This window comes from Oryctolagus cuniculus, chromosome 12 (assembly GCF_964237555.1).
Source record: "Oryctolagus cuniculus chromosome 12, mOryCun1.1, whole genome shotgun sequence".
NCBI classification, from domain to species: Eukaryota; Metazoa; Chordata; class Mammalia; order Lagomorpha; family Leporidae; genus Oryctolagus; species Oryctolagus cuniculus.
Genome location: NC_091443.1, coordinates 102,830,412 through 102,857,614, shown reverse-complemented (window position 1 = coordinate 102,857,614; position 27,203 = coordinate 102,830,412). Strand labels below are relative to the sequence as shown.

Here is a 27,203-nt window from a genome sequence, read left to right as displayed (position 1 = left end):
TAGGGGAGTTCTTTTGAATGTCCTGGTTTAGTTGACTGAAAATGTCTTCATTCCTTTTCCCATAACAAACACCACACTTTAATGTGAAAACTTAGATGACTTCTCCAAAAAGAGATAGGTCCCCTTCTTCAGTCCTTCCACTGTCCTTTGGTCATCCCACACTGCTTCAAAATATGTGTTTCCATAGCTGCCTTCCCCTATAGACTGTGAGCTTCTCTTGAACTTGGTCATTTCTGTACCCCCAGCCCTTAGAAGAATAAGCAGTGGGCAAACATTTGTTGACTGTTGAATGGATGGATAACAGTACATGCCAACAATGCTAGTAGTACATGTCGCTCCCCCTCTTCGTGGAGGAATGACACAGGACCCTGCGCTGTTCTTTCGTCTGCTCGGCCCTCCCCGGGTTTGCTGCTGGTTCTTCCCGGGTTGGCTACTATCCCTTCCACCTCCGTGGAAGGGCAGTTCCCCCTGGCCGCATTCCCCACTTCCGCAGGGGAGCGGCACACCGCTGGCCGGCTCTTCTCGGGGGCTGCACGGGTTCCCTTAGATGTTCCCCATAGATGTTCCTGGTGCATGCCGTCTCTCTCCTCCTTTATAGTCCTCCTCCGCCAATCCTAACTCGGCTGCCCACACGCCGAGTACGCTGCTCTCCAATCAGGAGCAAGTCCTACAGTTTATTAGTTGAACTGGAGGCAGCTGTGCGGAAGCTGTTTACTTCTCTCCCAACGCCATGTTGTGGGAGAGCAGATGCATAGAATAAGTCTTAATTTCAGTAACTTAGTCCAGTCCGGATTGCTCCCCACAGTACATCTAACAGAGGAGAAAAATATGTTATATAAACACCCCTAGATAACGATGTCACAAGTGGAATGGCTGTTGATTAGCAGGTCAGCATCATTTTTCATTTCATTCTTCCTTTGTATCTTATCCTATTGGAATGCCAAGTCCGTAACCACTGTCTTGCTCAACACAAGGGCAGGGCACTTGATTGTCACTCAATCAATATTTGTTAATTAACAGAAGCATCTCTTTGAAATGCTAACCAAGTCTCCACTGAAGGCTGGCATACTCCAAAGTGTGCACGCTTGCCTAGGACTTGGGGCATCTTTCATTAGGGCCTGGAGACTGCATTTCCCAGAATCCCCACCTGCAAAGGTATAGTCTGCCAATGAGAGACACTGATCAAGACTCAAGAGGTTGAAATGGCATAGCTACTGTTTTTCCTGTACAATGGAGAGAGTGAAATGTGAGGTTTAACAGTAGGTTCCATGCGTCCTGTGACTTGTACATTTTGAGCTACAAGGCGATGAGCTCATCAGTCATGGCTTCCAGCACTTCTAATTCTACCTTGCTCCCTTGGCCTTCTAAAGATATTGCAAGCTCGGGATATGTTGACTGGAGTCTCTTGATCAAGCACTGATGTATAACAAAGAGGCATGTATGACAAAAAAATGTGGAAGGGAAAACTGAATGAACCAAGTGAAAAACTCTTAGCAAATTTCCTCTCTATCAATATTTAGCAGGCTGGTAAAATCAATATCCACATTATCACAAATAATGATGCACATTTGAGATTTTAGCTCTGTAAGCTTCCTTTTCTAAAAAAAATTCATTATGAAAGAAATAAGTTGAACCCCCAAAGACTGAGGAGCAGGAAAAAAGCTGGCCAAAGGCCTGGAATAATTTTACATAGAGCATAGTGACAACCTTTATATGGAATCATTTCTTCACACCAGCAAATCCCATAAAAGTCAAAGTCGCAGACCTTGAGATAGGGGTTCTCCTGTTGGCTCACTGCTGTTGGTTCCAAGGTAGGGCGTCTGTGGAACACGCTTTTTATGTCCCTTAGGAAATACAGTTTTACTGCCTGGCCATCTTCGTTCTAGAAGAGGAAAAAGCAAACACTTTTTACCAATCAGAAATTATCCAGTTATTCCTTTTTCAAAGATTTATTGATTTATTTGAAAGGCAGAGCGATGGGGAGTGGGGTGAGAGATCTTCCATCGGCTGGTTCACTCCCCAGTGGTTACAACAGGTAGGTCTGGGCCAGGCCGAAGCCAGAACTCCCTCTCCATCTCCCACATGGGTGCAGCGACTCCTCCACTACCTTCCCAGGAACATTAACAAGGAGCTGGATTGGAAGCGGAGCAGCCAGATTTCAAATTGGCTCTCAGCTATGATGCGTCAGAGTCATCTCACATAAACCACTGAGCCAAGGTGCTGGCCCCCAAATTACCCAGTTCTTGTCCCAGACCGGTTATTATCAGAGAAAGTTAGTAGGAAATAGGATGCTCTGTTCCTAGAAGCTCAGATTCTCATAGGGCTGGATGGGTGAGATGTCACAAGGATTTAGAGTTTTTCGTTGTTGAGAACAGATGGCATCCCTGCATGTTTTCAGGGCTGATGGCCTAACTCATTCACCAGAATCCCCACATGGCCTGGAGGAAGCAGGCTGCTTGGAGGGGACCCCTCCCCTCAAGAGTTCTGGGGAGCAGGACAATGGGCATGGCCCACAGGGGCCTCCCTGACGAGGAGTGCACGCTCAGAGAATGCTGTGGAACTTGAGCTGAGAGCAGAACAATGAGGAAGGAGAGCTGGGGCTGTCTCCCAGCCAAGCACCACAGCCCTGGACTGCATGGCCTGGGGCACTTCCCAGAGAAGAAACCAGGCCTGAAATGGGCAGGAACCAGGGCTCGGCCTTCTCAGGGAGCATCGAGATGACTCTGAAGAATCAGGCCAGTTTGGACAGAGTCTGTTGAAACTGTTCTGTTCCAATATTAGGAAAAAAAAGATATTTATTTATTGGGGCTGGTGTTGTGGCACAGTGGGTTAAGCTGTAGTCTGCAAAGTCATCATCCCATATGAGCACCTGTTCATGTCCTGGCTGCTCCTCTTCTGAACCAATTCCTTGCTAATGCACCTGGGAAAGCAATAGAACAAGGATCAAGTACTTGGGTCCTTGTCATCCACATGGGAGAACTGGATAAAGCTCCTGGCTTCAGCTTGGCTCAGCCCCAGTCATTGCAGCCATTTGGGAAGCAGAGGGAAGATTCCCTCCCTCTCCCCACCCACCTTGCTCTCGCTCTGTCCCTCACTCACTGTCACTCTGCCTTTCAAATAAATAAATAAACCAAAGATAATACTTGTTTGTTATTTGAAAGGCAGAGTGACAGTGAGCGACTGAGAAGCAAAGAGATACCTTTTATCCACTGGTTCATTTCCCGAATGGCTGCAATGGCTGGAGCTGGGCCAGGCCAAAGCCAGCAGACAGGAACTCCATCTAAGACTCCCACATAGGTGGCAGGGGCCCAAATATTGAGCCATCCTCTGCTGCCTCCCAGGTGTATTAGCAAGAAGCTAGACCAGAGGCGGATCAGCCAGGTCTCGAACCAGTATTGGCGTCAGAAGTGCAAACCTCACCAGCTGTACCACAGTGCTCGCCCCTGTTCCAAGCTTTGAGAAGATCAAGGAGACTCTTTGGGAAGGGCTGCGTGGAGATACAGCACTGCCTGTCTGACCAGCATTGAGGGCCCAGGAGGGGTAATATGAAGAACTCTGAAAGGGGAGACCACCGATTTGGGTTCTAGGTCAATCTCTCTATCAACCTCAAGTTTCTTCATAAACGCAAGAGACTAAGAAATACTGCCGGCAGCATGGTGGCACCATGAATTTCTTATTTTTTTTTTAATTTTTGACAGTGAGTGGACAGTGAGAGAGAGAGACAGAAAAGTCTTCCTTTTTGCCATTGGTTCACCCTCCAATGGCCGCCGCAGCCAGAGCGCTGCGGCCGGCGCACCGCGCTGATCCGAAGGCAGGAGCCAGGTGCTTCTCCTGGTCTACCATGGGGTGCAGGGCCCAAGCACTTGGGCCATCCTCCACTGCACTCCCTGGCCACAGCAGAGAGCTGGCCTGGAAGAGGGGCAACCAGGACAGAATCCGGCACCCCGACCGGGACTAGAACCTGGTGTGCCAGCGCCGCAGGCGGAGGATTAGCCTAGTGAACCGCGGCGCCAGCCACCATGAATTTCAAAAGAACTTATGCACAGCAAAGCGCCCTGTGCAGGAAAACTATTCTAACTCCTTGCAGGACCACCTCCCATTTCTTTAAGTTTCCCGGCTCCTCTGACTGCCATCAAGGAAAACCACAGGGCCAGCTCTTTGACATCCTGAGCCTCTTGGTTCAGCAATGGTTTCTAGAATCAGACATGAGTTACACCACGACTCATTCATTCATGAAACCCTGAACCTCCATTTGGTGCTGGGGACACAGAGGCGAACAAGAAGTGCCCTCTGTTGTCCATCTTAGAAACTTCCATGATTAACTCTCAATTGATTCTGAATTCTGGTGGGAAAAAGCGGTGTTATTTATTGAGTCTGAAAACGCCAGCAACTTCAAGGCCATTTTGGTGATGAGAACTTGACAGGTTCTAGAACACTGGCCCGAGGAAGCAGGAGAGATCAGCTTCTCGTCTTGTGCGAGAGGCCACATTGCAATGACCTCCAAGTCACAACACTGACTCTACCGCTAGGCATTTTAGAACTCAATAGAATAGCATTTGCTACACACCAACTGCATGTCTCAGACCATATTATTTTCTCAGGACTGCAAAAGAAACATTAGGTGTGCTCCCTACCTTTAAGGGAATCTAAAATTCAGTTGGAGAAACAGGAATAAAATTGGAAATGGGATGTGCACTTGGCACAGCAGTTAAGAGGCCACTTGGGTTGCTTGCATCCCATATTGGAGCACATGGCTTTGAGTCCCAGCTCTGCTGCTGACTCAGCTTCCTGCTGATGTGCATCCTGGGAGGCAGACAGTGATAGCCCAAGTACTTGGCTACCTGCCACCCATGAGAAAGTCCCAGACTGAGTACCTGGCTCCTGGCTTCAGCCTTGGCCTAGCTATTGCTGTTGTGTGCATTTGGGGAGTGAACCAGCAGATGGAGGACCTCTCTGTGTCTATCTGGCTATAACACTCTGCTTCTTAAATAAAGCATTTAAAAGAGGAGACAATTGGAGAAGAACATATGCCAGGACGTAATCAGGTCCTAGCAGCGAGACCAGAGAAAAGAGAGGCCAAACAAAATCCGAGAAGGATTCACACAGAAAGCAGGAATTCAGTTGTTCCCATGGGACGCAGGGGTGGGGTGGCTTGAGGCAATAAGAGAAATCCTCTCTCTCTTCCTGGGAGAGTAGAAGGCCTGGACACTTCTATGAGGGAAGAGCAGTGTGTGTGTGTGTGTGTGTGCACGCGCATGCACACGTGTGTGCTGGATCATCATGCAGAAAACCATCTTGACTAAAGCAGAGCTCAGGGCCAGCTTAAAACCAGGGTCAGGTCCGGCGCTGTGGCTCAATAGGCTAATCCTCCGCCTTGTGGCGCCGGCACAACTGGTTCTAGTCCCGGTCGGGACGCCGGATTCTGTCCCGGTTGCCCCTCTTCCAGGCCAGCTCTCTGCTATGGCCCGGGAGTGCAGTGGAGGATGGCCCAAGTGCTTGGGCCCTGCACCCCACGGGAGACCAGGAGAAGCACCTGGCTCCTGCCATCAGATCACCGCGGTGCGCCGGCCGCAGTGGCCATTGGAGGGTGAACCAATGGCAAAGGAAGACCTTTCTCTCTCTCTCTCTCTCACTGTCCACTCTGCCTGTCAAAAAAAAAAAAAAAAAAAAGGGTCAGGCATTAAGCGTTCAGGGAACCAGAACAAGAAAGGTCTTGCTTGTGGGCAGAAATATACCTACACTGAACCCCAGTGTAGCTTCTTAAGTGGAAGAGATGTACGACCTTCTAAGAGAAGACCTGATAAGATAGGGTGTTACAATTTAGTCTCATGTACACCGGCAGCAAGGGTTAAAACCAAATAAAATCCGTCTTGTTCATTCTCTGAGTCTGGAGTCAACGCAATTGGGCCGTGCTTTGTACATATTCCAGGAGGAGCCAGCGAGGGAGACACTCACCCAGCAAGTGGAGCACAGACGTTGCCACTGCCTTTCCAAGAGCATTGGTGGCTGTGCAGACGTAGGTTCCTTCATTTTCGAGGGAAACGTTCTGCAACAACAGGGATCCATTGAAAAGCAAGGAAACATTGTCACTCAGAGATCCTCCTCTCTTCAACCAAGTTATATTAGGCGGGGGGGCACCTTGGGAACAAAAACAAATATGACAAAGGCAATTCTTTTAAGAACAGGGCCACAGCACCATGCGACAATACCATTGAGTATTTTGACCACAGTCAGCAAACGCGTTTCGTAACATAGTATAGGGAAAATGGCTATGTCTGTTTTGAGAGCTCCTCCATGGCAGGTGCAGGATAGTGTTCAAGGGCTTGGGTCGCCAGCACCGCAGCTCACTTGGCTAATCCTCCGCCTATGGCGCCGGCACTCCGGGTTCTAGTCCCACTCGGGGCGCCGGATTCTGTCTCGGTTGCTTCTCTTCCAGTCCAGCTCTCTGCTGTGGCCCGGGAAAGCAGAGGAGGATGGCCCAAGTGCTTGGGCCCTGTACCTGCATGGGAGACCAGGAGGAAGCACCTGGCTCCTGGCTTTGGATCAGTGCAGCGCACCGGCCATGGTGGCCATTTTGGGGGTGAACCAACAGAAGGAAGACCTTTCTCTCTCTCACTACTCTACCTGTCCAAAAAAAAAAAAAAAAAAAAAAAAAAAAAAAAAAAAAAAGGGCTTGGGTCCACTGATCCCTTGACTGATTTATGCTTACATGTTAGGGAATGGGAGCCAAAGATAGTTGGGATGCTCTGTATTGGGAAGTGAGAGAAGGTAGATGGCGTAGTGGTTGGGAAAAAGGAGCTGATGAAGTTGGAGGAATGTGGAGGAGGTAGAGCCAGAGAGAGAAATTCCTAGTGCTGGGTCGTCGCAAGAAAGCCTTGGGAAACAAATCAATCGAACCATCTAACACAGATCTTGGGGTTTGTTATGTTCAGGTAAGGAAAATTGCTCCTCCAGGAGGAACAGAAAACGTTCACGGAAACTGATGTTGTTCATTAACGTTTTTCTAGAAAAGGATAATTTCAAGGAACAAACAGGAATGTGGAGTTTCAGGGCCAGTGCTGCGGCATAGTAGGTAAAGCCACTGCCTGCAGCGCCAGCATCCCATATAGGCCCCACTTCGAGTCTCGCCTGCTCCACTTACAAGCCAGCTCCCTGCTAATGCATCTGGGAAAGCAGCAGAGGATGGCCCAAGTCCTCGGGTCCCTGCACCCAGGTGGGAGACCAGGAAGAAGCTACTGGCTCCTGGCTTTGGATTGGCCTAGCTCCATCTGTTGAGGCCATTTAGGGAGTGAACTGGCAAATGGAAGACCTCTCTTTCTGTCTCTCTCTCTGCCTCTCTGTAACTCTGCCTTTCAAATAAATAATAAATCTTTTTAAAAAAAGAAATGTGAAGCTTCAAGTCTGGGTTAATACTGTGAGATCAGGAATCTGGACACAGAGGGGCGTATGAGGAAGTTAAAGAGCTGATTCTCCCAAATCTTTTTAAATTAAATATTTATTTAAATAAATATGCAAATAAAATAAATATTTATTTTCAAAGGAGAGTGACAGAGACAGAGAGAGAGAGAAAGAGAGACAGAGAGAGAGAGCGAGCTTCCATCTGCTGGTTCACTCCCCAAATGGCCACAATAGCCAGGCATCAGCCGGGCTGAAGTCAGGAGCTGGTGACTCCATCCGGGTCTCCCACATGGGTGGGAGGGGCACAAGTCCATGAGCCGTCCTCCCCTGCCTTCCTAGGAGCTGGATCAGAAGTGCAGTAGCTGGGACTCCAAGTGGCACTCAGATGTGGGATGTGGGCATCCCATGTGGTGGCTGAACCCACTATGCATATTGCCTACCTCTCCCTGAAATCCTGAGGATCCTGTTATTTTGCTTGGCTGGGGAACGGATTTTAAGAGCCGGAGAAGTCTCACGTGATACCCGAGATTGTGTCACATGATTTCTTTCTTTTTAGGATGTCCTCTCCTCCTGCAGTGCTCTGGCTGCAGAACATGAAAGACACCATGTAGCTTTCTGACAAGAGAAGCCACTGCTCTTATCACCACAGCGCCAGGCAGCTGATAGCAGGCAAACGCATGCTCTGTGAACTTGGTGATGCTTCGATTCTCCCCGTTATTCCTCTTCCCCGAGTCACCGTTAGCTCTCTCCCCCTACAGGGAGCTGGTAAGACCTTGGACTTTGGCTCCAGCCCTTCTGTCTGCACCTGCCTAAGATGGTTATTCACGTCTCTTATACAGGCAGGCATCGCGTGGCTAGAGAGAAGCCTGTCCACTTAGAGAGGCTTCAACTTGCTCGGGGACACCAAGCACCAATATTGGCACTGAAGCATCTCCTGAAAACTCAAGATGTTGACTCAACTCTAAGTCAAAGCAGAGGGAGTGGGGAGCGAAAACACTGTGCTAGGGGTGAGGAGGCTTGGTTTCCCTTCTTGATGTTTAAGAGTGCCGTGACCTTGGGCAGGGCACCTGAGATTTCAACTCTCATCTGTGACCACAATCTGGAATAACAGCGGGAATCTCCCTGTGTTCAGATATAAGATCTGAGGCTTTGCATACCCGCCCCTGGGACATTTTTGTCCTTAGTCCTGTAGCTTTGCATGGTCTAAGTGCTGAAGGCAGAATTATAGATTCTTGGCCCCCAGGAACTCAATCAAATATCAATCTCGGTACAAGTGTGAAGAGTGTTTGGTGATGGATTAAGGCTACTCATCAGCTGGCTTTAAAGCAGGGAGATTGTCTTGGCGAGCCCAACGCAATCGTCAGAGCCCTTAAAATCAGAAGAGAGGGGCAGAAGAAGTGCTCAACCAGGTAGAGAAAGGGAAAGGAGGAGAGGTGAGGCAGAAGAGGAGTTAAGAGGGATGTAATGTGTGAGAGGGATGTGATCCACTGCTGCTGGTTTGGGAGTCGGAGGGGACCAGGAGCCTGGGAATGCTGATGGCCTCTCGGAGCTGACAGCAGCCTCAGCTCAGCGCTACCGAGAGACTGGGCACTTCAGTCCTACGACGACAAGGAGCCGCAGGCAGCCGACAACCCCAAGGCTCTCGGAAGCAGAGTTATCCTCAGAGCCTCCAGCAAGGAATGTACTCTTGGTGGTACTCTGGTCTTGGCTTTTGATGCCACACTGTACCGAGAGTGGGCTACAGAACTGTGAGATAATAAATGAGTGCTGTTTGAAGCCTCCAAGTTGTGATAATTTGTTACAGCAGCAAGAGAAAGGTCACTGAAAGATTATTTTAAATTTGATTATGAAAACGACGAGGCCCTAAATAGCCAGAGAGGTGCTGATCACATGCATAGAACTTTTTAGCTTTTCTTCTACAAATACATACCACACAGAGAGGGTAAGACTTCCTAAGTTACCCAGCTATTAAATACTGGCATTAAGAGTCAAACGTGTGCAGTTTGGTACAGGATCTTTCTTAACCATGGTGCAAGTAGATCTTACACATTTCTCAATAAATTTATTCCTTATAGGAATTTTTTGGAGGGGGTTGTATTAAGATTTAGAAAATATTTTTTGTAGCTGTTTAGTATTAACACTTAAGAAAGCTATAACCATTTGTGTATTTATCTTGTACCCAGTCATATTCCTGAATTCTATCATTTTGAATCATTTTTCAATTGATTTTCTTGCTTTTCAGGGTAAGCAATTGTAACATTTTCACAGTGATAATTTTCCAATATTTGTATCTCCGATTTCTTTTTATTTTCTTGCTGTATTTGTCAGTGCCTCTTGAACAATGCTGAATAATAACATCTATAGCAGCTATTATAGACTGAATATTGTGTTCCCCCCAAAATTCATGTTTAAGTTTAATCCCCAATGTGATAGTGTTTGGACATGGGGCTTTTGGAACATCCTGCCCTTATCAAGAGTTCCCAGAGAGTTCTCTTCTCTCTCACACCATGTAAGGACGAGTGAGAAGATGATCCTCATCTTTGAGAAGACACAGGCCCTCACCAGACCCCAAATATGCTAGTGACTTAGTCTTCTACTTCCTAGCCTCCAGATCTGTAAGAAATAAATTTCTGTTGTGTATACATCACCTGGTCTATGGTATATTTGTCATAGCAGCCCCAGTGACTTAACACAGTAGGCATATTTGTCCTCTTTTCAACTTTAATGGTAATATCACTAATGTTTGTTCCTTAAACATGACATTTTCTTCTGGTTTTTCATGGCTTTCTTGTCAAAGAACTGTCTTCCTATTCCTAACTTACAAGAAAATTTCTGTCTTTAGTTGAATATTTAGTTCAATTTGCTCATTTTAAAGCTATTAATTTTCTTTTTAAAACAGCTTTGGCCACCTCCTGTCTTAGGTTTTGCAATGCAACTATCGTCATTGTGTCACTCAGTTAAAAAATGCGCATGGGTGCAGGTATTTGATCTAGTGGTGAAGACGCCAGTTAAGATTCTCACACCTGTACTGCAGTGCTCAACTCCAGTTCTGAATCCCAGCTTCCTGATAGTGCAGACCCTGGGAGGCAGCCCTGTGGCTCACGGGATTGGGCTCCTGTCACCCAGGTGGGAAACCTGGATTGAATTCCCAGGTCCTGACTTCAGCCCCAGCTAGAGCAGTTTGCAAACATTTGTGGGGTGAATAAGCACATGAGAGTTCTCTCTCTCTCTCTCTTTCTCTCTCTCTCTCTTTCTCTTATAAGTAAATAACTTTAAAAAATGTTTAGTGGGTGCTTACTATGTGTGAAACTATGCTGACCCTAAAGACATAACTCAGTTCTTCGGGGAACTTTCTCTAGAGGAGGCTGTGGGAGGAGAACACTGACGGCAATACAGGGAGACAAAGGCTCACAATGAAGATGAACACTGTATGCCACTCAAGCTTGGCAGCCACCCCTCGGGTAGACTGGAGAAGCAGGAAAGACACCTACGAGGAGGAACAGGGAGTGCAGATGTGGGAGAGACGTTGGCGAATAAGGTGGTGAGAACCAGAGAGAGAGCAAGACTTTTCATGGGTGCTGCCTTGCCTCTTGATTAAATATATTACCTGATTCATCTATTTCCAATGTTTTATAAGTTAATGATAACCCCCCAATCATCTGATTATTAATTTATGGGTAAAAGTGTATCTTTTTGTTCCCTAACCCACTTAGGATGAGGAATAGCTCTTGCGACATCTGTCTACCACCTTTTTCCTCATAAAATATGGGATTTGAAATCCAGACAATTTTACATTTCTATTACTTTTTTCATTACATACCTTCTTTTAATGATACTCTGAGTTTTGTTATCTCTTCTAAACTGTTAAAAAATCTTAGACTACATTCTGTCTTTAAATTATTTTAATGTTTTCTCATCATTTCTTTTATGCTGCCAGGTCTTCATGAGGTCCTAACTAGAATTCGTTTCTTAGTCGACAGTGGAGCATCTTGGAGTATTTATCCCCACAAAGACTGGTCAGTGAACAGGACAGATTATGAATTCTTGAACACATACAGACTTTTTCTCTTCTCTTCACCAAGAAGTTCAGCTTAGCTGGACACAAGATAGGAACATTATAACTTTTTCTGTGTATATTCAACATATACTGCCATCCAGGTTATGCAGTATTTAATGTTTTGAAGAATTTGGAACAAGTCTGTTTTTTATTCTCTTTTAAATAACATTATTTCTTATTGTCATTTATTTGATTTTTTAAAATACTTATAGGAATCTTTCTATAATCTGAAATTTTCCAAAAATTCTCCTCAATCTAGTCAGGTAAGCATTGTACCTTGTACAATTTGCATGGAATAGTCTACACACTGCAGAGTTTTCACTCACTAAAGCATTCTTTCTTTCCTTCCTTCTTCTGCAAGGTTGTGTTGGTTCCTCTCGATCCATTCTCTTGCTCAGGAACACCAATCTCACGCTGTGACTGTCATGTCCATCACCCTGTGTCTGGCTGTTTTTAGCACTCTGTTCTTTTCCCAGGGCATTTTGCAAGCAATCCGTAAGCCTGCCTCGAGTAGACTAAGTTCATATAATGCATCTTATTTTCTGCTTCTGATATGATTTTACTTCTATGAACGTTCTTTTTAAACATTCTATAGATTTATTTCCATTTCTGCGTCTCAGTTTGCTTCTGTCGGCATCTCATCTCTCTAGACCTTACTGGGGACACCACATAGTTTCCACCTACAGTGTATTTTTGGGATACAGTGATGTTCTTCACAGGCCTATTGCATGCTAGCTACATGTCATCTTTGTTACATCACCTCAGATTTCTGCTTCAGTGCTATAAGAAGCAGACATTCCTCCCAGCCTCTCGGGTCCTGGCCAACACACCTGCTTCCAGCGCCATGTTGATGGACATCTCTCTTGCACACTTCATTATCATCTCACAAATGATAACACTGGGAAGAGCAAAGCATACCTCCCTATTTCTAATTTTCTAAAACTCTCATCAATTCCTATTGCTCAGTGATGAAAATAATGAGTCAGGGCCGGCGCCGCGGCTCACTAGGCTAATCCTCCGCCTTGCGGCGCCGGCACACCGGGTTCTAGTCCCGGTCAGGGCCCCGGATTCTGTCCCAGTTGCCGCTCTTCCAGGCCAGCTCTCTGCTGTGGCCCGGGAAGGCAGTGGAGGATGGCCCAGGTCCTTGGGCCATGCACCCCATGGGAGACCAGGAGAAGCACCTGGCTCCTGCCATCGGATCAGCGCGGTGCGCCGGCCCTGCGGCGGCCATTGGAGGGTGAACCAACGGCAAAGGAAGACCTTTCTCTCTCTCTCTCTCTTTCTCACTGTCCACTCTGCCTGTCAAAAAAAAAAAAAAAAAAAAAAAGAGAATGAGTCAGGAAGAAGCTTTATATTAAGTATCTCTTGGGATCCTTCTCGGTTCTCAGATATGTGTGAGAAAGATCCATTTTTCCATCCATTGATCTATCCTTTTATAGAACTCTTTTTTTAAAAATTTCATTTAATTTGAATGACAGAGAGACAGAGACACACAGAGACAGATAGAGATCTTCCATCCACTGGCTGGTTCACTCCCCAAATGCTTGCAACAGCCAGGGCTGGGTCAGGCCAGAACCAGAAGTCCAGAACTCCATTTGGATCTCTGCTGTGGGAGGCAGGGCCCCAAGCACTTGAACTATCATCTGCTGCCTCCCAAAAACTGCACTAGCAGGAAGCTGGATTGTAAGCAGAGGGAGCTAGAACTCGGAAAAGGTACTGATACGGGATGTGGGCAACTTAGCCACCTAGCCAAATATCTGCTCCTAAAAGTCTTTTAAAATTATGTATTTATTTGCAAAGCAATAAGAGAGAGAGAGAGAGAGAAAGAGAGATATATCTTCCATCTGCTGGTTCACTCCCCAAATGGCTTCAACAGCGGAGACTAGACTAGGCCAAAGCCAGGAGCCAAGAATTCACCCCGAGTCTCCCACATGGGTGGCAACACTTGAGCCATCTCATGCTGCCTCCCAGGGCACACATTAGCTGGAAGCTGTAATTGGAAGTGGGGGCAGGACCTGAATCCAGGCACTGCAACACAGGGCGCAGGGATTCTAAGTGGCATTCTACCTGTGCCCCAGAATCACCCCCATAACTCTTTTTAGGGCATTATGATTGCAGTGGTCTCAGGTCTCCCCAGTAGATCATGAGCAGGCACAGTGGCTGGCAGATTAGAATGTGAATCTCTGCTGACACAAGGAGGAATGAACCAGGGGATTCATTTCCTAGAAGATCAGTGTATGCTGCACCAAAGATACATCAACGTAACTTGTATTTTTATCTTTTATTTATTCATGCCAATATCCTCTTCCAAACAGGGAAGATAATAAAACACTGGCTGTGTGGTAAAATCCTTATAAATTCAGACATTATTATTTTGGAATCTAAGATCATTTCAAAAAAGACTTTCTTAAATACTCAAACATTTGGAGAAAAGTGCAAATCATTTCAGATATTCCTTCAACCACTTCACTGGCCTCCAAACATACACATATGTGAATTTAAAAAATGATTTGAAAAAATTTTTAAAAGCAAAAAATTGCAATTGTTATTTCCTATCTGAGGATAGTCAGTTAAGGGAATGACTAAGCACTTGTTGCTTAAGTGACTGACCATTTCTAAAATTAATTATTATTTTTTAAAATTTCGATTGTCATGACATTAGCAGTGTGCTGAGGTAGAGTGCGATATTTCAACACATGTGCGTACGCCATAAACTGACCAAATCAGGCAATCAGCATGTTCAAGTCCTTGTTTTTTCTTTATATGTGGAGCCTGCTGGCTCCTCTCTCAGTTCGTTATGTGGTACATTACTGTAAACTCTAGCTGTCACACTGTGCTGTGGACTACTGGCACTTATTACTTCTACATGACTGTGCTTTGGTATCCTTTATTGAAACTTCCTCTCTCCCCGATTCCCTCACCCTTCCCAGCCTCTAGTAATCATTATTTTGAGTTCAGGTTGACTTTTTGTATCTCACATGTGAGACAGAATATGCGGCATTTGTCTTTCTATGTGTGGCTTATTTCACTTAACACAGTGACCTGCTGTTCCATCCATTTTGCCGCTAACGTCAGCGTCTCAGTAATTTTTTATGATTTAATAATATGCCATTGTGTATATGTCCCCCATTTCCTTCGTTCATTCAGCCACTCATGGATACCCAGGTTGATTCCACATCATGGCCATTGTAACGGTGCCGCATTGAACACGGGCTACAGTGTCTCTTTGAAATGCTTATTTCATTTCCCGTGGATATATACCCAGAAGCGGGGTAGCTGGGTCATCTCCTAGATCTATTTTAGTTTCCTGAGCTGTATGAATTTGCATTCCTGCCCACAGTGTATAAAGGTCCATCATCTTTTTGGTAACAGCCATTCTAACTGGAGTGAAATGGCTTCCCACTGTGGCTTTGACCTTCCTCTCAGCTAGTGATACTGAGCGTTTCTTTACATGTTACTTGGCCATCTGTGCTGAACATTTTTTAAAGCAAAAAATAGGTTTGGAAACATTTTACAAGTTAGAGATCTTTAGTAGTTCAGACTTACCTCCCTCAATCAGCTCAAATGCATGAGTTTGTTTTTGTCAAGTCGTAAAGTCGTTGACAGTGAGAGACCCTAAGCCATCTGAGATTTGTTGACTTATTCGTTACTCCTCCACGCTAAGAAGCACGTAACCAACAGTGCCATCAGTTCCAACAGTGCTGTCAGTTCCCAATGGGAAGGAGCTTTGGTGCAGGCCTTCAGCCAGGCTCAACAAGCCACGTGCACTCCTCAGAAGACGGTGTTTCAGGAGGGGGCACCGAACATGCTTTGGCCATGAAGCAGGGTTTTTCAATATGGCGACCATGAACCTTACGTGGAGCCACGGGTGGAATTCAGGGGTCTGTGACCGCACTTCAAATTTAACACCTCCATCACTTATGAATGTAAACAACAAACCAAAGAAGCAGAATCTTCCACTTTGTGACTAATATAAATCACAGATATTTGCATATCACATTCTAGCAAAATATCTTTCATGTCATCATTATTTCAGGGTTATGGCCATTATAGAACTCAGTGGTACAGGCCTTGAGTTAGAGACATCAGGAATGAAGTGCACATATTATTAGACCTCACATGTGGCTTATTAACATTTTGCTCTCTGTAGTTTTATGACAATTGGTTTTCTCGATAATACAGCACGTTTCTTTTATGCCTTTGAAAATATTATCCTGAGAAGTGGTCCCATAAGCTTTATCAGTCTGGAGTCCAGGGTACACTCCTCTTATTTTGGAGGAATGTAAAACAGCAAGGATGAGCAGGGACAGGGTGGTAGGGCACAAGGTCAGAGAAGAGGCAGGTGGGGAGGGAGGGCTCAGGGCAGGCAGAGTCTTGCGGTTCACCCTAAGGCTCTGATGATTTTGAGGTCTGACATGATCCGGCTTAGCTGTTTAAAGGATTGCTTTGATTTCTGTGTTGAGAACACAGATTATAGAGGGCAAGCGAAAAGACTGCTATAATAATCCAGCCCAGAGGTGATGGGGATTTAGACCAGTGTGGTAGGAGCAGAGGTTGTGAGAAATGATTACATCTTGTGTGTGTGTATCTATGCATATACAGGACAAATGATTTATTTTATTTATTTAAAAGGCAGAGTGGGGGCCGGTGCTGCGGCTCACTTGGTTAATCCTCCGCCTGCTGCTCCAGCATCCCGTATGGGCGCTGGGTTCTAGTCCCGGTGCTCCTCTTCCAGGCCAGCTCTCTGCTGTGGCCCGGGAGTACAGTGGAGGATGGCCCAAGTGCTTGGGCCCTGCACCTGCATGGGAGACCAGGAGAAGCACCTGGCTCCTGGCTTTGGATCAGTGCAGCGCCGGCCGTAGCGGCCATGTGGGGGGTGAACCAACGGAAGGAAGACCTTTCTCTCTGTCTCTCACTATGACTCTACCTGTCAAATAAAAAAGAAATCTCTATATGAAAAAAAAAGGCAGAGTGACAGAGAGAGGGAGAGGGAGAGAGTGATCTTTCATCCTATGGTTCCCTCTCCAAATGTCAAAAACAGCTGGGGAAGCCAGAGCCCAGAGCTCCATCTGGGTCTCCCACATGGGTGGCAGTGACCCAAATACCTGAGTCATCTTCTGCTGCCTTCCCAGGAGCATTAGCAGGAAGCTGGATCAGAAGCAGAGCAGCCAGGACTCCAACTGGTGTCCCAATATGGACTACCGGCATCCCAAGTGGAGGCTTAGCCTGCCGGCCACAATGCCTGCCCCAGATTCTGGAGACACTTTTGAAGGTGGAGCAGACATGATCTGATCAAGGTGGGGAGGCAAGGGGACAACGTGAAAGAAAAGCACAAGTCAAAAATGACGCCGAGATTTTCAGATCAGGTAAAGTAGACAAAATAGCATTGCCACTCAGCAAGATGGCGGCCACTAGGAGAGAAGCCAGGCTGGGAGCGAAATTCAGGAGCGCAGTTTCGAGCATGTTAGATTTGAAGCACCAATTAGGAATCTGTGAGCAGGCACTGGGACATGTTAATCTAGAGTGTAGGGAGAGGTCTGGGCTGGAAACACAAATGGGGGAGTTGCCTGCATGTAGATGGCGCATTGGAAGTCTTGAGCTTGGAAGAGATCAACAAGGGAGGAAATACAGGTAGAAAACAAAATGGAAGCTGAGTCTGGGGTGCTTCAGCTCTGAGGTCAGGCACCGTGGATTGATGTCATCGTCACAGGAGTGAGCTTCCCTTAAAGGATGAGCTGGCACCCTCTCACTCCCTCTTTCCGTCTCTCTTCCCTTCCACCATGGGGTGGAGTAGCAAGAAGCCCCTTTCAAGACTCCAGCCCTGTGATCTTGGTCTCCTCAGCCCCCAGAGGCGAGAGCTGATGTATTTCCAGTCACTGTCAGTTACCCAGTCTGTATAATGTTCTGTTACAGCAACAGAAACAGACCAAGGCACTACTCTTGGGGCATTTCCCCGTGATGACAGTTGAGGTTGGCAGGAGGAGCTGGAGGGAGGGGTGGAGTGAAGGGCACAGAGTTTCCAGGTGGCTCTGCTCGTCTGGACTTTGCAAAGTGTTGCCATGGGCTCCCTGACTTCATCCTCGCTCTCCTTTTTTTTTTTTTTTTTTTTTTTGACAGGCAGAGTGGACAGTGAGAGAGAGAGAAAGGTCTTCCTTTTTCTGTTGGTTCACCCCGCAATGGCCGCTGCGGCTGGTGCACCGCGCTGATCCGAAGCCAGGAGCCAGGTGCTTCTCCTGGTCTCCCATGTGGGTGCAGGGCCCAAGCACTTGGGCCATCCTCCACTGTACTCCCAGGCCGCAGCAGAGAGCTGGACTGGAAGAGGGGCAACTGGGACAGAATCTGGCGCCCCGACCGGGTCTAGAACCCAGGGTGTCGGCGCCGCAGGTGGAGGATTAGCCTAGTGAGCCGCGGCGCCGGCCCCTTGCTCTCCTTTCACTCTTTGATTTCCTACTGTGTATTCTAAACACAGTAGCCAGAGCACTTCTTCTAGAATGTCATTGAGATCATATCATTGTGCTCAGAAGCCTCCAGTGGTTTCACACCCACTGTGCTAATGGTGGTTTATGGGGCCCTACACAGTCTGTCCCCATCCCTGCCCTACAAACTACCTCAAAACACAGGATGGGGGGGACAGCAGAGAGAGGGGCATTCTTTTTTTATTTCAAGATTTATTTTACTTATTTGAAAGGCAGAATTACACAGAGGGGGATAGGGAGGGCCGAGAAACAGAGAGAGGGAGAGAGAGAGAAAGAGAGAGAGAGAGAGAGAGAGAGAGAGAGAGAGAGAGATTCTATCTGTTGGATTTCTTCCCAATGGCCGCAACGGTTGGTGCTAGACCAGGTTGAAGTCAGGAGCCTAGAACTCCATCTGGGTCTCCCACTGGGTGTCAGGGGCCCAAGAACTTGGGAGCTACCATCTATTGTATTCTCAGCAGGGAGCTGGATCAGAAGTGCAGCAGCTGGGACTTGAACTGGCTCTCATATGAGATGCCAGCATTGCAGGCAGTTTAACTCACTGCACCACAGTGCTGGCCCCGAGGGGGCATTCTTAATAGGATCATTTAGGTTCCTGGACCCAGATGTGCCTCCTCTGCTTCCTGAGCCAGTGCCCTCTCCATGTTTCCTAAGCCACTCTAAAGGTTTCCTCCCTTAGGTCTGAACTAAACACTTAGATAGGAAGACAACCCAGATGGCAAAAATAACCACCCCAGTACAAGCTTCTCCAAATACATTGGCATGAGATCCTTCCAAAAGGAAATGTCAGAGACAGGAAGTCTGAAATGACGAGATCACACCAGAGTGTGGGGGCCGAGTCCTTCCTTCCGCACTTTACACATTGTCCTGGGGTGATTCCGTCTACTTGGAGGACTACATGTTAGTTCCTGTGCTGAGAACTGCCGCATCTACCTGCCCAATCTTCACCTCCTCCTTGAATCTGGAACTCCTGGACATCTCCCGTGAGCACGTCCTTCACATAAATCATGCAAGCTGCTACAGCCTCAGGAAGGTCCACAGAGAACTACCTCCCCGTCCTCTTGTCCTACCATCGTCACAGCACCCATGTTCCCCAAACAACCCAGCCTCAGAGCCATCCCAGCTCTTCCCCTTTCAGCCCCCATGTCTAATTTGTCATGAAGGTTGTCAAAGCATCATTGGCAATGGTTCTCTTGGATTGAACCCCGCTCCTTCACGTTCAAGGTCATAGCTGTAGCTTCAGGTCATAGTTCTTCCACGCCTTACTGAAACAACCTCTTAGTATGACCTTGCATGAAAGGAGCAAAATGTCTAGGAACCCACGACAGTCCTTGAGTGCCTGCAGGGGCATGAAGCCCTGACGTTCTCATGGCTATGTCACTTATTTGTAACCCATTCTCCAAGCCCCACTGCTGTGTCCCTTCTGCCAGCATCTCACAGTGTGGTCCATTTCCTGTCCGTGGGCAAGCCTGCCTTGGCTGGTGGTCGTCTGTCCTTCACTCTGTCTGGAACATCCCTCCTTTCTCAGTTTGGCACTCTCCCTTCTTTGCGGCCTGTGCATATCTCACGGGAAGCCCTTGGGACTCTGAGTCCATTAGTTCCTACCCCAGCTCCCATGGTACCTTCACTCACACTGACACAGGTGCAGTCACAGTGTAGTGTCTCTGGGAGCTGCTTGCTGTCAGGGCCGGGTGCATTCAATAAAGGTATCGGCATACTGGGGAAAAGCTTGTTGAGGCCGGCGCCGTGGCTCACTAGGCTAATCCTCCACCTTGCGGTGCTGGCATACCAGGTTCTAGTCCTGGTCGGGGCACCGGATTCTGTCCCGGTTGCCCCTCTTCCAGGCCAGTTCCCTGCTGTGGCCTGGGAGTGCGGTGGAGGATGGCCCAAGTGCTTGGGCCCTGAACCCCATGGGAGACCAGGAGAAGCACCTGGCTCCTGCCTTCGGATCAGCGCGGTGCACCGGCCGCGGCAGCCACTGGAGGGTGAACCAACGGCAAAGGAAGACCTTTCTCTCTGTCTCTCTCTCTCACTGTCCACTCTGCCTGTCAAAAAATTAAAAAAAAAAAAAAAAGGAAAAAAGAAAAAAAAAAAAAAGAAAAGCTTGCTGGACTGAAAGTGTGTTTATGGCCTTAGAGGAAGATTCACTTGTCCTCAAGATCGCAGCAGATGTGTGCAGCTGTATTTAGGCCCCTGGCTGAGCTGGCGTGAGGCATCAAGGCAAGACCCTAAGTGCAGGTGTCATCTGCATTCCCACCTGCATCCATTCCCATCCTGCTGTCCTGCTCCAGCCATTGACTTCCCCTGGCTCAGGGGAGACCAGCAAACACCCTCTATAGCTCCCACCCGGAAGTCAGACTCTCAGCCAGCTCCAGCAGGGGAGCCAGCTCCTGTGCCAGGCTCTCTGCAGACACTTCCCGCCCCCGTAGCACGGACGTGCAGAGCTGGCTGGTGAGGACTGCGGTGTGAATGCCGCACTCTGGCAGCCTGGTGTGCATCTCAGCAGAACTTAATGCTCATCCAAAAAAAAAAAAATAGAGCAAAAAACTCACCCAAGACTCCTCCGTAAATGAGTCCATGAGTTACCGTGATGCTTGATTATTTCCTAGTTGCTTTCAGTCCCTGACACCTTTGCTTATAGCTACAGGTATAGCAGACAACGTACATTTTCCTCACGTGACTCGTTCACCCTGCAACCCCCATCCTGTTCAATAATCAAGAATTCACCCATGCAACAAGGGTTTTGTCGGCCCCTACTGTTTACCAGTCCTGCTGTGGGTGCCGGGATTGTAGCTTTGCTGGGATGCTGGACATCAGCTTCATCCACCATTGGGCCCTTAGGAGAGTCAGAGAGCTGAGCTCCCTGCTCCCCCAACCCAGGACTCTGCCTCCTTCTCCAGCAATCTCATGAGGTGTCCCCTAGGGGCCTCTGACTTGGCACAAAAAAATCAGCTGGACTCACAGCGGGAGTCACAGGGCAGTGCCTTGCACAGGAGGCTTGTTAAAGTAAACTGGATAGATCAGATCAAAAGTCAGAGAAGTTGTTAGCCCCCTACAACTCCAGCTGTCTCCTAAGACTGGGAAACATTTCCCATCAGAACTTCTTGGAAGGTTTGAATACGTGGCTTTACAGGCAAGAGAGAGGAATTTGGAATTGTACATGGCTATCTAAGAGCAGAGGTGAGGCGGGGAGGGCAGAGAGCGGGGAGAGCTATGTGACGGGATGCCTTTGCCGTGATCCCCAAATCTTCAGCCTTCACTTAAAGAATTTTCCAATTGCCTAGTATTGATTGAGGCTTTGCTATGAGGGGAAGCCAGTCAAGAAGCTGAGTTCTGCAAAAGAGAGGTCATACAGGGAGGTGGAGCAACGTGGTCACCAATCAAGATGGAGCCAGTGATGGTCTCTCCACAGACACATCAGTTCGACCAGCTCTCCAAGCACTGGAGTCTGTTAACGAGAGCTAAGGAAGCCAGATGAGAGTCATGGTGCCTGACTTTCATATAATACTAACAGATGCAATGAAGACGGGCACAGAGGGAAGAGTGGTCATGTCACCCCTTCCACAGCTCTAAGCAGCACTTCTCCACTTGCGTGGAGGAAGAGGGAATTAAGTATAAGTCTTAGACTTGAAATCCATGTGAAACCCAGCGCCAGACAGGGCCTCACGGCTTAAGGCCAAGGCCCCAGGCCAGAAGCTGAAGACTGAGGCTTCGAACCCTCCTTAGCCAAGTAGCCAAGGGATTGATTGCCTCCACCACCCTCCCCCCAGCCTCCAGCAGACAGTGGGGCACGTCTACAGCAGCTGGAGAGCTGGGCAGGAAATTCAGTACAGGGCTTTGCCTTGGAGCCCAGTTGCAGGCTTGCACATGAGATTCAGAACCAGAGAAAGGCCTCTCGTCCCAGCCCAGTGCCTGTGGATGGAGCCTTCAGCGATTCTTTCTGAACAGCACACTGACTACAGATGCGGAACAACCTTGGACGAGCAGCATGTTCAAATGCTGAAACAGCGACAACACATGAACAGCAGGCTTGCGGTAGGCCTCAATTTAGGGTGCCACTCGGGGCTAAAACAGTGGAAACAGTCTCAGAGAAAATAAGTAAACTGTTCAGAATCCCTGGGAGGTAGGCACAAACAAAGCCATTATGAAAACTGGAAAAAATTCTCAATCGTTCAACGCATGGATGATATCACATACCAACAAGTGTCATGAACTTGCAGGGAGCCATGACTTCAACTGATCAGAACAAAACCAGGTGTCAGAAACTGAGCCGATAGAAACTGATATATACAAATTTTCAGATGCAGAGTTTAAAATAGTTATTAGAAAGAAACTGTGAGAATCAGGAAAACAGAAAGAAATGACTCTTTAACAGAGATGGGAATAACTTTTAAAAGTCAAACAAAAAAGTTCTTGAGCTGAAAAGTGTATTAAGTGAAATTTAAAAGGTGATAGAAGGGGCCAGCACTGTCGCATAATGGGTTAAGTTTCCGCTTGCAGCACTGGCATCCATTCGGGTGCCAGTTTGTGTCCTGGCTGCTCCTCTTCCAATTCAGCTCTCTGCTTATGGTCTTGAAAAAAAAGTGGAATATGGTCCAAGTGCTTGGGCCCCTGTATCTACATGGGAGAGCTGGAAGAAGCTCCTGGCTCCTGGCTTCAGATAGGCCCAGGTCCACCTGTTGCAGCCAATTGAGGACTGAACCACCAGATGGAAGACTTTTCTCTTGGTCTCTCCCTCTCTCTCCAACTCTACCTCTCAAATAAAAAAAAATAAAATCTTTTTTAAAAAGGTGATAGAAGGTAGCAATAGCAGAATAGACAAAAGAAAGAATTTGTGAGTTCAAACAGAGGTTATTTGAAAATACACAGAGGAGAGAAAGGAATGAACAAGAATGAACAAGGCTTATGGGAACTTTGGGATGACATTAAAAGTTATTGGGATTCAAGAGAGACTTGAGGAGGTCAAAGGGGGTAAAAAGTGTATTCAAAGGGACAATACCAGAAAACTTCCCAAACCCAGAGAAAGACACAACTATTCAGATACAGGAAGATCAGAGGTCACCATTCAGATTTAACTTAAAATCTACCCCAAGTCAAACTCGCCAAGGCTAAAACCTGCAAACCTGTGAAAAGAAGAAGAAAGAGAAGGAGAAGAAGAGGAGGAGGATGAGGAAGAAGAAGAGGAGGAAGAAAGAAGGACATTAGAGTGTCACAATTTGCCCAACTTTAGATTTCTCAACAGAAATTTACAGAGCAAGAGGGAGTGTGATGAGATTTTCACAGCAGAAAAGGACAAAAACTGGCAACCAAGAACACAGTACCCAGCAACACTATCCTTTAGGTTTGAAGGCGAGATACAGGCATTCTCAGACAAATAAAAACAGAATGTATCACCATCACAGCTGTCCTGCAAGATATGCCACAGCGATTTTTTTTCCACTGAAAGAAAGAGACACTAACAAGTAAAAACAGAATATCAGAAAGTAGGAAACTCACTGAGTAGACAGTCTAGCAGTGAGCCTGAACATCGATGCCCAAGTGATCTTCGATGAAGATCAGGCACTGGAGAAGGGGCAGTCTTTTCAGTGATGCTGGGAAAACTGGGTGTACACATGAGGCAGTAGGGACCTAGACCTCATCTCCAACTGTGTTAAAAAAGACCCCAAAATGCAAGAAAAACCTGCATGTAAGACTTGAAACTCTAGGAAAATATAGGAGAAATTCTTTATGGCATTGGAATAGAAAAGTATTTTATGGATAAGATCCCAAAACTACAGAAAACTGAAAAAAATAGACATGGCATTTCATCACACTAAAAGCTTCTACACAGCAAAAGAAACAATCAACCGAGTGGCCCAGCATGGGAGAAATTAATTGCAAAATGCATCTGAAAGGAATTAATAATCAAAACATTTAAGGAACTCCACTCAATCACAAAAAACAAATAATCCAATATGAAAATGACATTTTTCAAAGGAAGAAATAAAAATTGGTAGTGAGTACATGAAAAAATGCTCAGTATCACTCCTCATCAGGAAAATGCAAATCAAAACCAGAATGCAATATCCCCTCACTCCAGTAAGACTGACTACTATTCAAAAGACAAAAGGTAATAAGAGCCGGCAAGGATGTTGAGAGGAGGGAACCCTTGCATGCTGTTGGTGGGAATGTGAATTAGCACGGCCATTGTGGAAAACAGCATAAAAGTTCCACAAGAAGTTAAAAATAGAACTACCATATGATCCAGCCATGCCACTACTGGGTATATATCCAAGGGAAATGAAATCAATCTGTTGAACAGACATCTGCTGTCTTAGTTGTTGTAGCACTGTTCATAATACCTAAGAAGTGGAAACTAAGTGTTCATCAACTGATGAATGGGTAAAAAATCTTAAAAATGTGTGTGTATAAAATTACTTGCAATCCATGCTGGGAAAGACAGGTGTTGCATGATCTCACCCATATGTAGAATCTGTGAAAGTTGTTCTCCTCGAAGATGAGAGCGGAATGGTGGTTACAAGAGGCTGGGGGAGAGGAGGAGGGAGGGAGAGGGAAAGACTGATCAACAGGTACTAAGCAAAAGGAGAGAGAATTCTGGAGTTCTATTGAACCTGGGGTGACTACAGATAATAACACTATCTCTAGCTATCTCATTTATCTATCATTTGTCATCTATCTCAAATCAAATTTATCTAAAATTTGATGAGAGCCTTAAATGTAGTTTTTTTTTTTAAGATTTTGTTTATTTATTTGAGAGGCAGAGTTACAGGTAGAGGGAGAGACAGAGAGAAAGGTCTTCCATCCACTGGTTCACTCCCCAAATGGCCACAATGGCTGGAACTTGGCTAATCTGAAGCCAGGAGCTTCTTCCAGGTCTCCCAAGTGGGTGCAGGGGCCCGAGAACTTGGGCCACCTTCTGCTGCTTTCCCAGGTGCATCAGCAGGGAGCTGGATCACAGCACCGTCCCCTCCTAAATGTTTTCAGCATAAAGAATGCTTGACAAGATAGTTAATTTACCTTGAATGGAATATTGAAGGATGTCTAAAGTTATCATGTGCTATGCAATTAAGAAAAAGAGAGGTTCTACCTCTTGACACAGGAGCCACATGAATGAGGGTATAGGACAGTGCAAGCTCCAAGAACTGCGAGAAGTCACGTCCAGAACCTGTGGAATGTCCACACTCTGGAACCGATCGGGGTAGAGAATTATACTAGAACTTAGCTTCAGAATAACAGAATGGCCAGAGAGTATCACACGAAGTGGATACAGATAGTGGTACTCCACGTATACTAGGAATTTCAGAAAACAAAGCAAAACTTGACAAGGTTTCAGCTTTAAAGGAGAGCCCAAAGTCCCGAGCACCAACAAAGGGAGGTGACCCAGAGAATCGGTGCCTAGACGTGTTATTACATGGAAAAACATTTTCAAAGGTCTGTGCAGGCCAGAGGAAATACAGACGGCATTCTTTATCTCTCTGCTCATGGTCGTCCAAACTTACAAACGCTAGCTCTGTTGAAACAGCTATAAAATATCAGGAATAGTTTAAACTTATTTATTTAACCTCAAAGACAGGCTATTTCCCACAAGACTTCAAGCTCTGCAATATTCAACATTCTGTTTCCACAATGCTGAAATCGTTTTTGGAAGGCCAACGTTGTGGAGAAAAGTTCAGATCTGGAGGGGCTGTGAAATATGCATTGCACAAAGTCTGCACCTCTGGGTGTCTTTAAAATAGTCAGTGTTTAAAAACAAATCGCCCTCAGCCCTGAAGAGCCCATGAAGTATTCCACACTATAAAATCCTTGGCCTGTCCAGACTGTTTGGATCTTTGTATAAATATGTTTTTGCTCATTTGCTGATTTCCTCCAGCTACACACACCCATACACACACACACACACACTCACACTATTCTGCATTTTTTTTCAGATATGACACATGAAGGTTTAAGCTAACGTTCTTTACCTCCAGGGAAGCTGGGAGAAATGATGCTGCCAGTTTATAACAGAAGAGGCAAACTGTACGCAGTGTGGACAACAAACCACAGAGGGAGCTGTCACTGATAAATGAGGCAAAGAAACAAGAGTTCACGGTTTCTGTGAACTCAAAGCTACTAGAATAAGCAACAAACTCATCTTAACCTCAGGGTCGACCTGCAAGGCACAGTAAATTTTGTAAGGAATGCTCCTCTTCCGAGGTCACTTTTGTTTTTCTTGGCAATATGTTGTGTGTGGCTTTTGGATACAAAGGACTATCCCTCAGGGAGGCCACAGCCAGAACCATCTTCGAATATGAAGCTTTTACCATCTACAGAATGGTAACGCTTTCTCTTCTCTAGAAAAACGGTGTGCACAGACTGGCATAATCATTGCCCAAGCCATTTGATTTGAGGATTTAAAAATCATCTGGTTCACAGAATCCATTCCCCAAGTCCACAATTAAAGTTGTTGCCTGCAAAACTTTTGAATCTATATCTCAGGACATGGAGCGGGGGTCAGCAAGTCCTCTTCCTGGCACAGTCTTCTCTGTCCCTCCAGGTACCCTGGGTTTTTGCTTTGCTACGGACTGACCAGTTCTTGCTGACTCTGCCAGTCATAGTGCATGAGTGCTGCCCACTTCACTACTGGACATCGCCCTCCAGGGTCTCATTTATGGGCTGGGAAGTGTCTACGAGAACAGTCCACATAGTATCTCTAACCCCAAAGCCTCCAATGGAACCTGCAAAATAAGACTGCAGGCATAATACATGCTGTGCTACACAATGGTAGAAACCACTGAGTCCGGTAGACAAAGCACAGTTAGATGGAAGGAGTAGTTCTGGCACCCTGCTACACAGTGGGGCCATGACTGTTCGCAATAACCTATCACATATTTTATAACCAGAAGACATGAGATTGAAGACTCCAAACGTGAAGGAATGACAAGGAGATGGAAATGTTAACACCTGGAAATTGTTCATCAGTAATACATTGTATACATAAACTGAAATACCATATTGCATTGAATCTATACAATTATTATGTATTAATGAATTTTTTTAATGTTTAAGGAAGTGGAAATGCTAACTACCCTGATTTGCTTGTTACGCATATACACACATATTGAAGTAGAACACTGTATCCCACAGAAATGTGCAATATAAAAGAGGGACATGGACAGCCCTGATGCCCTTTCTGATAAATGACAGTTTTGGCGATCCATCAATATGACATTGGATCATCAATGAATTAACAGCTACCATCCATTCTTTTAAAGTTATAGCTACCCAGCATAGCC

General features: G+C 46.4%; 1 protein-coding gene across 1 annotated transcript in view; it reads right to left on the bottom strand.

Annotated features, from left to right (window-relative positions):
- Positions 1-27,203, bottom strand: part of ADAMTSL3 (ADAMTS like 3) — a 411,707-nt gene that overhangs the window by 22,766 nt on the left and 361,738 nt on the right. Inside the window, exons 24-25 of the mRNA XM_008275279.4 lie at positions 5,956-6,138; positions 1,766-1,882 (exon numbers count right to left, since the gene is read on the bottom strand). Of these exons, the coding sequence (XP_008273501.2) occupies positions 1,766-1,882; positions 5,956-6,138 (300 nt within the window). The remainder of the gene's footprint in view (positions 1-1,765; positions 1,883-5,955; positions 6,139-27,203) is intronic.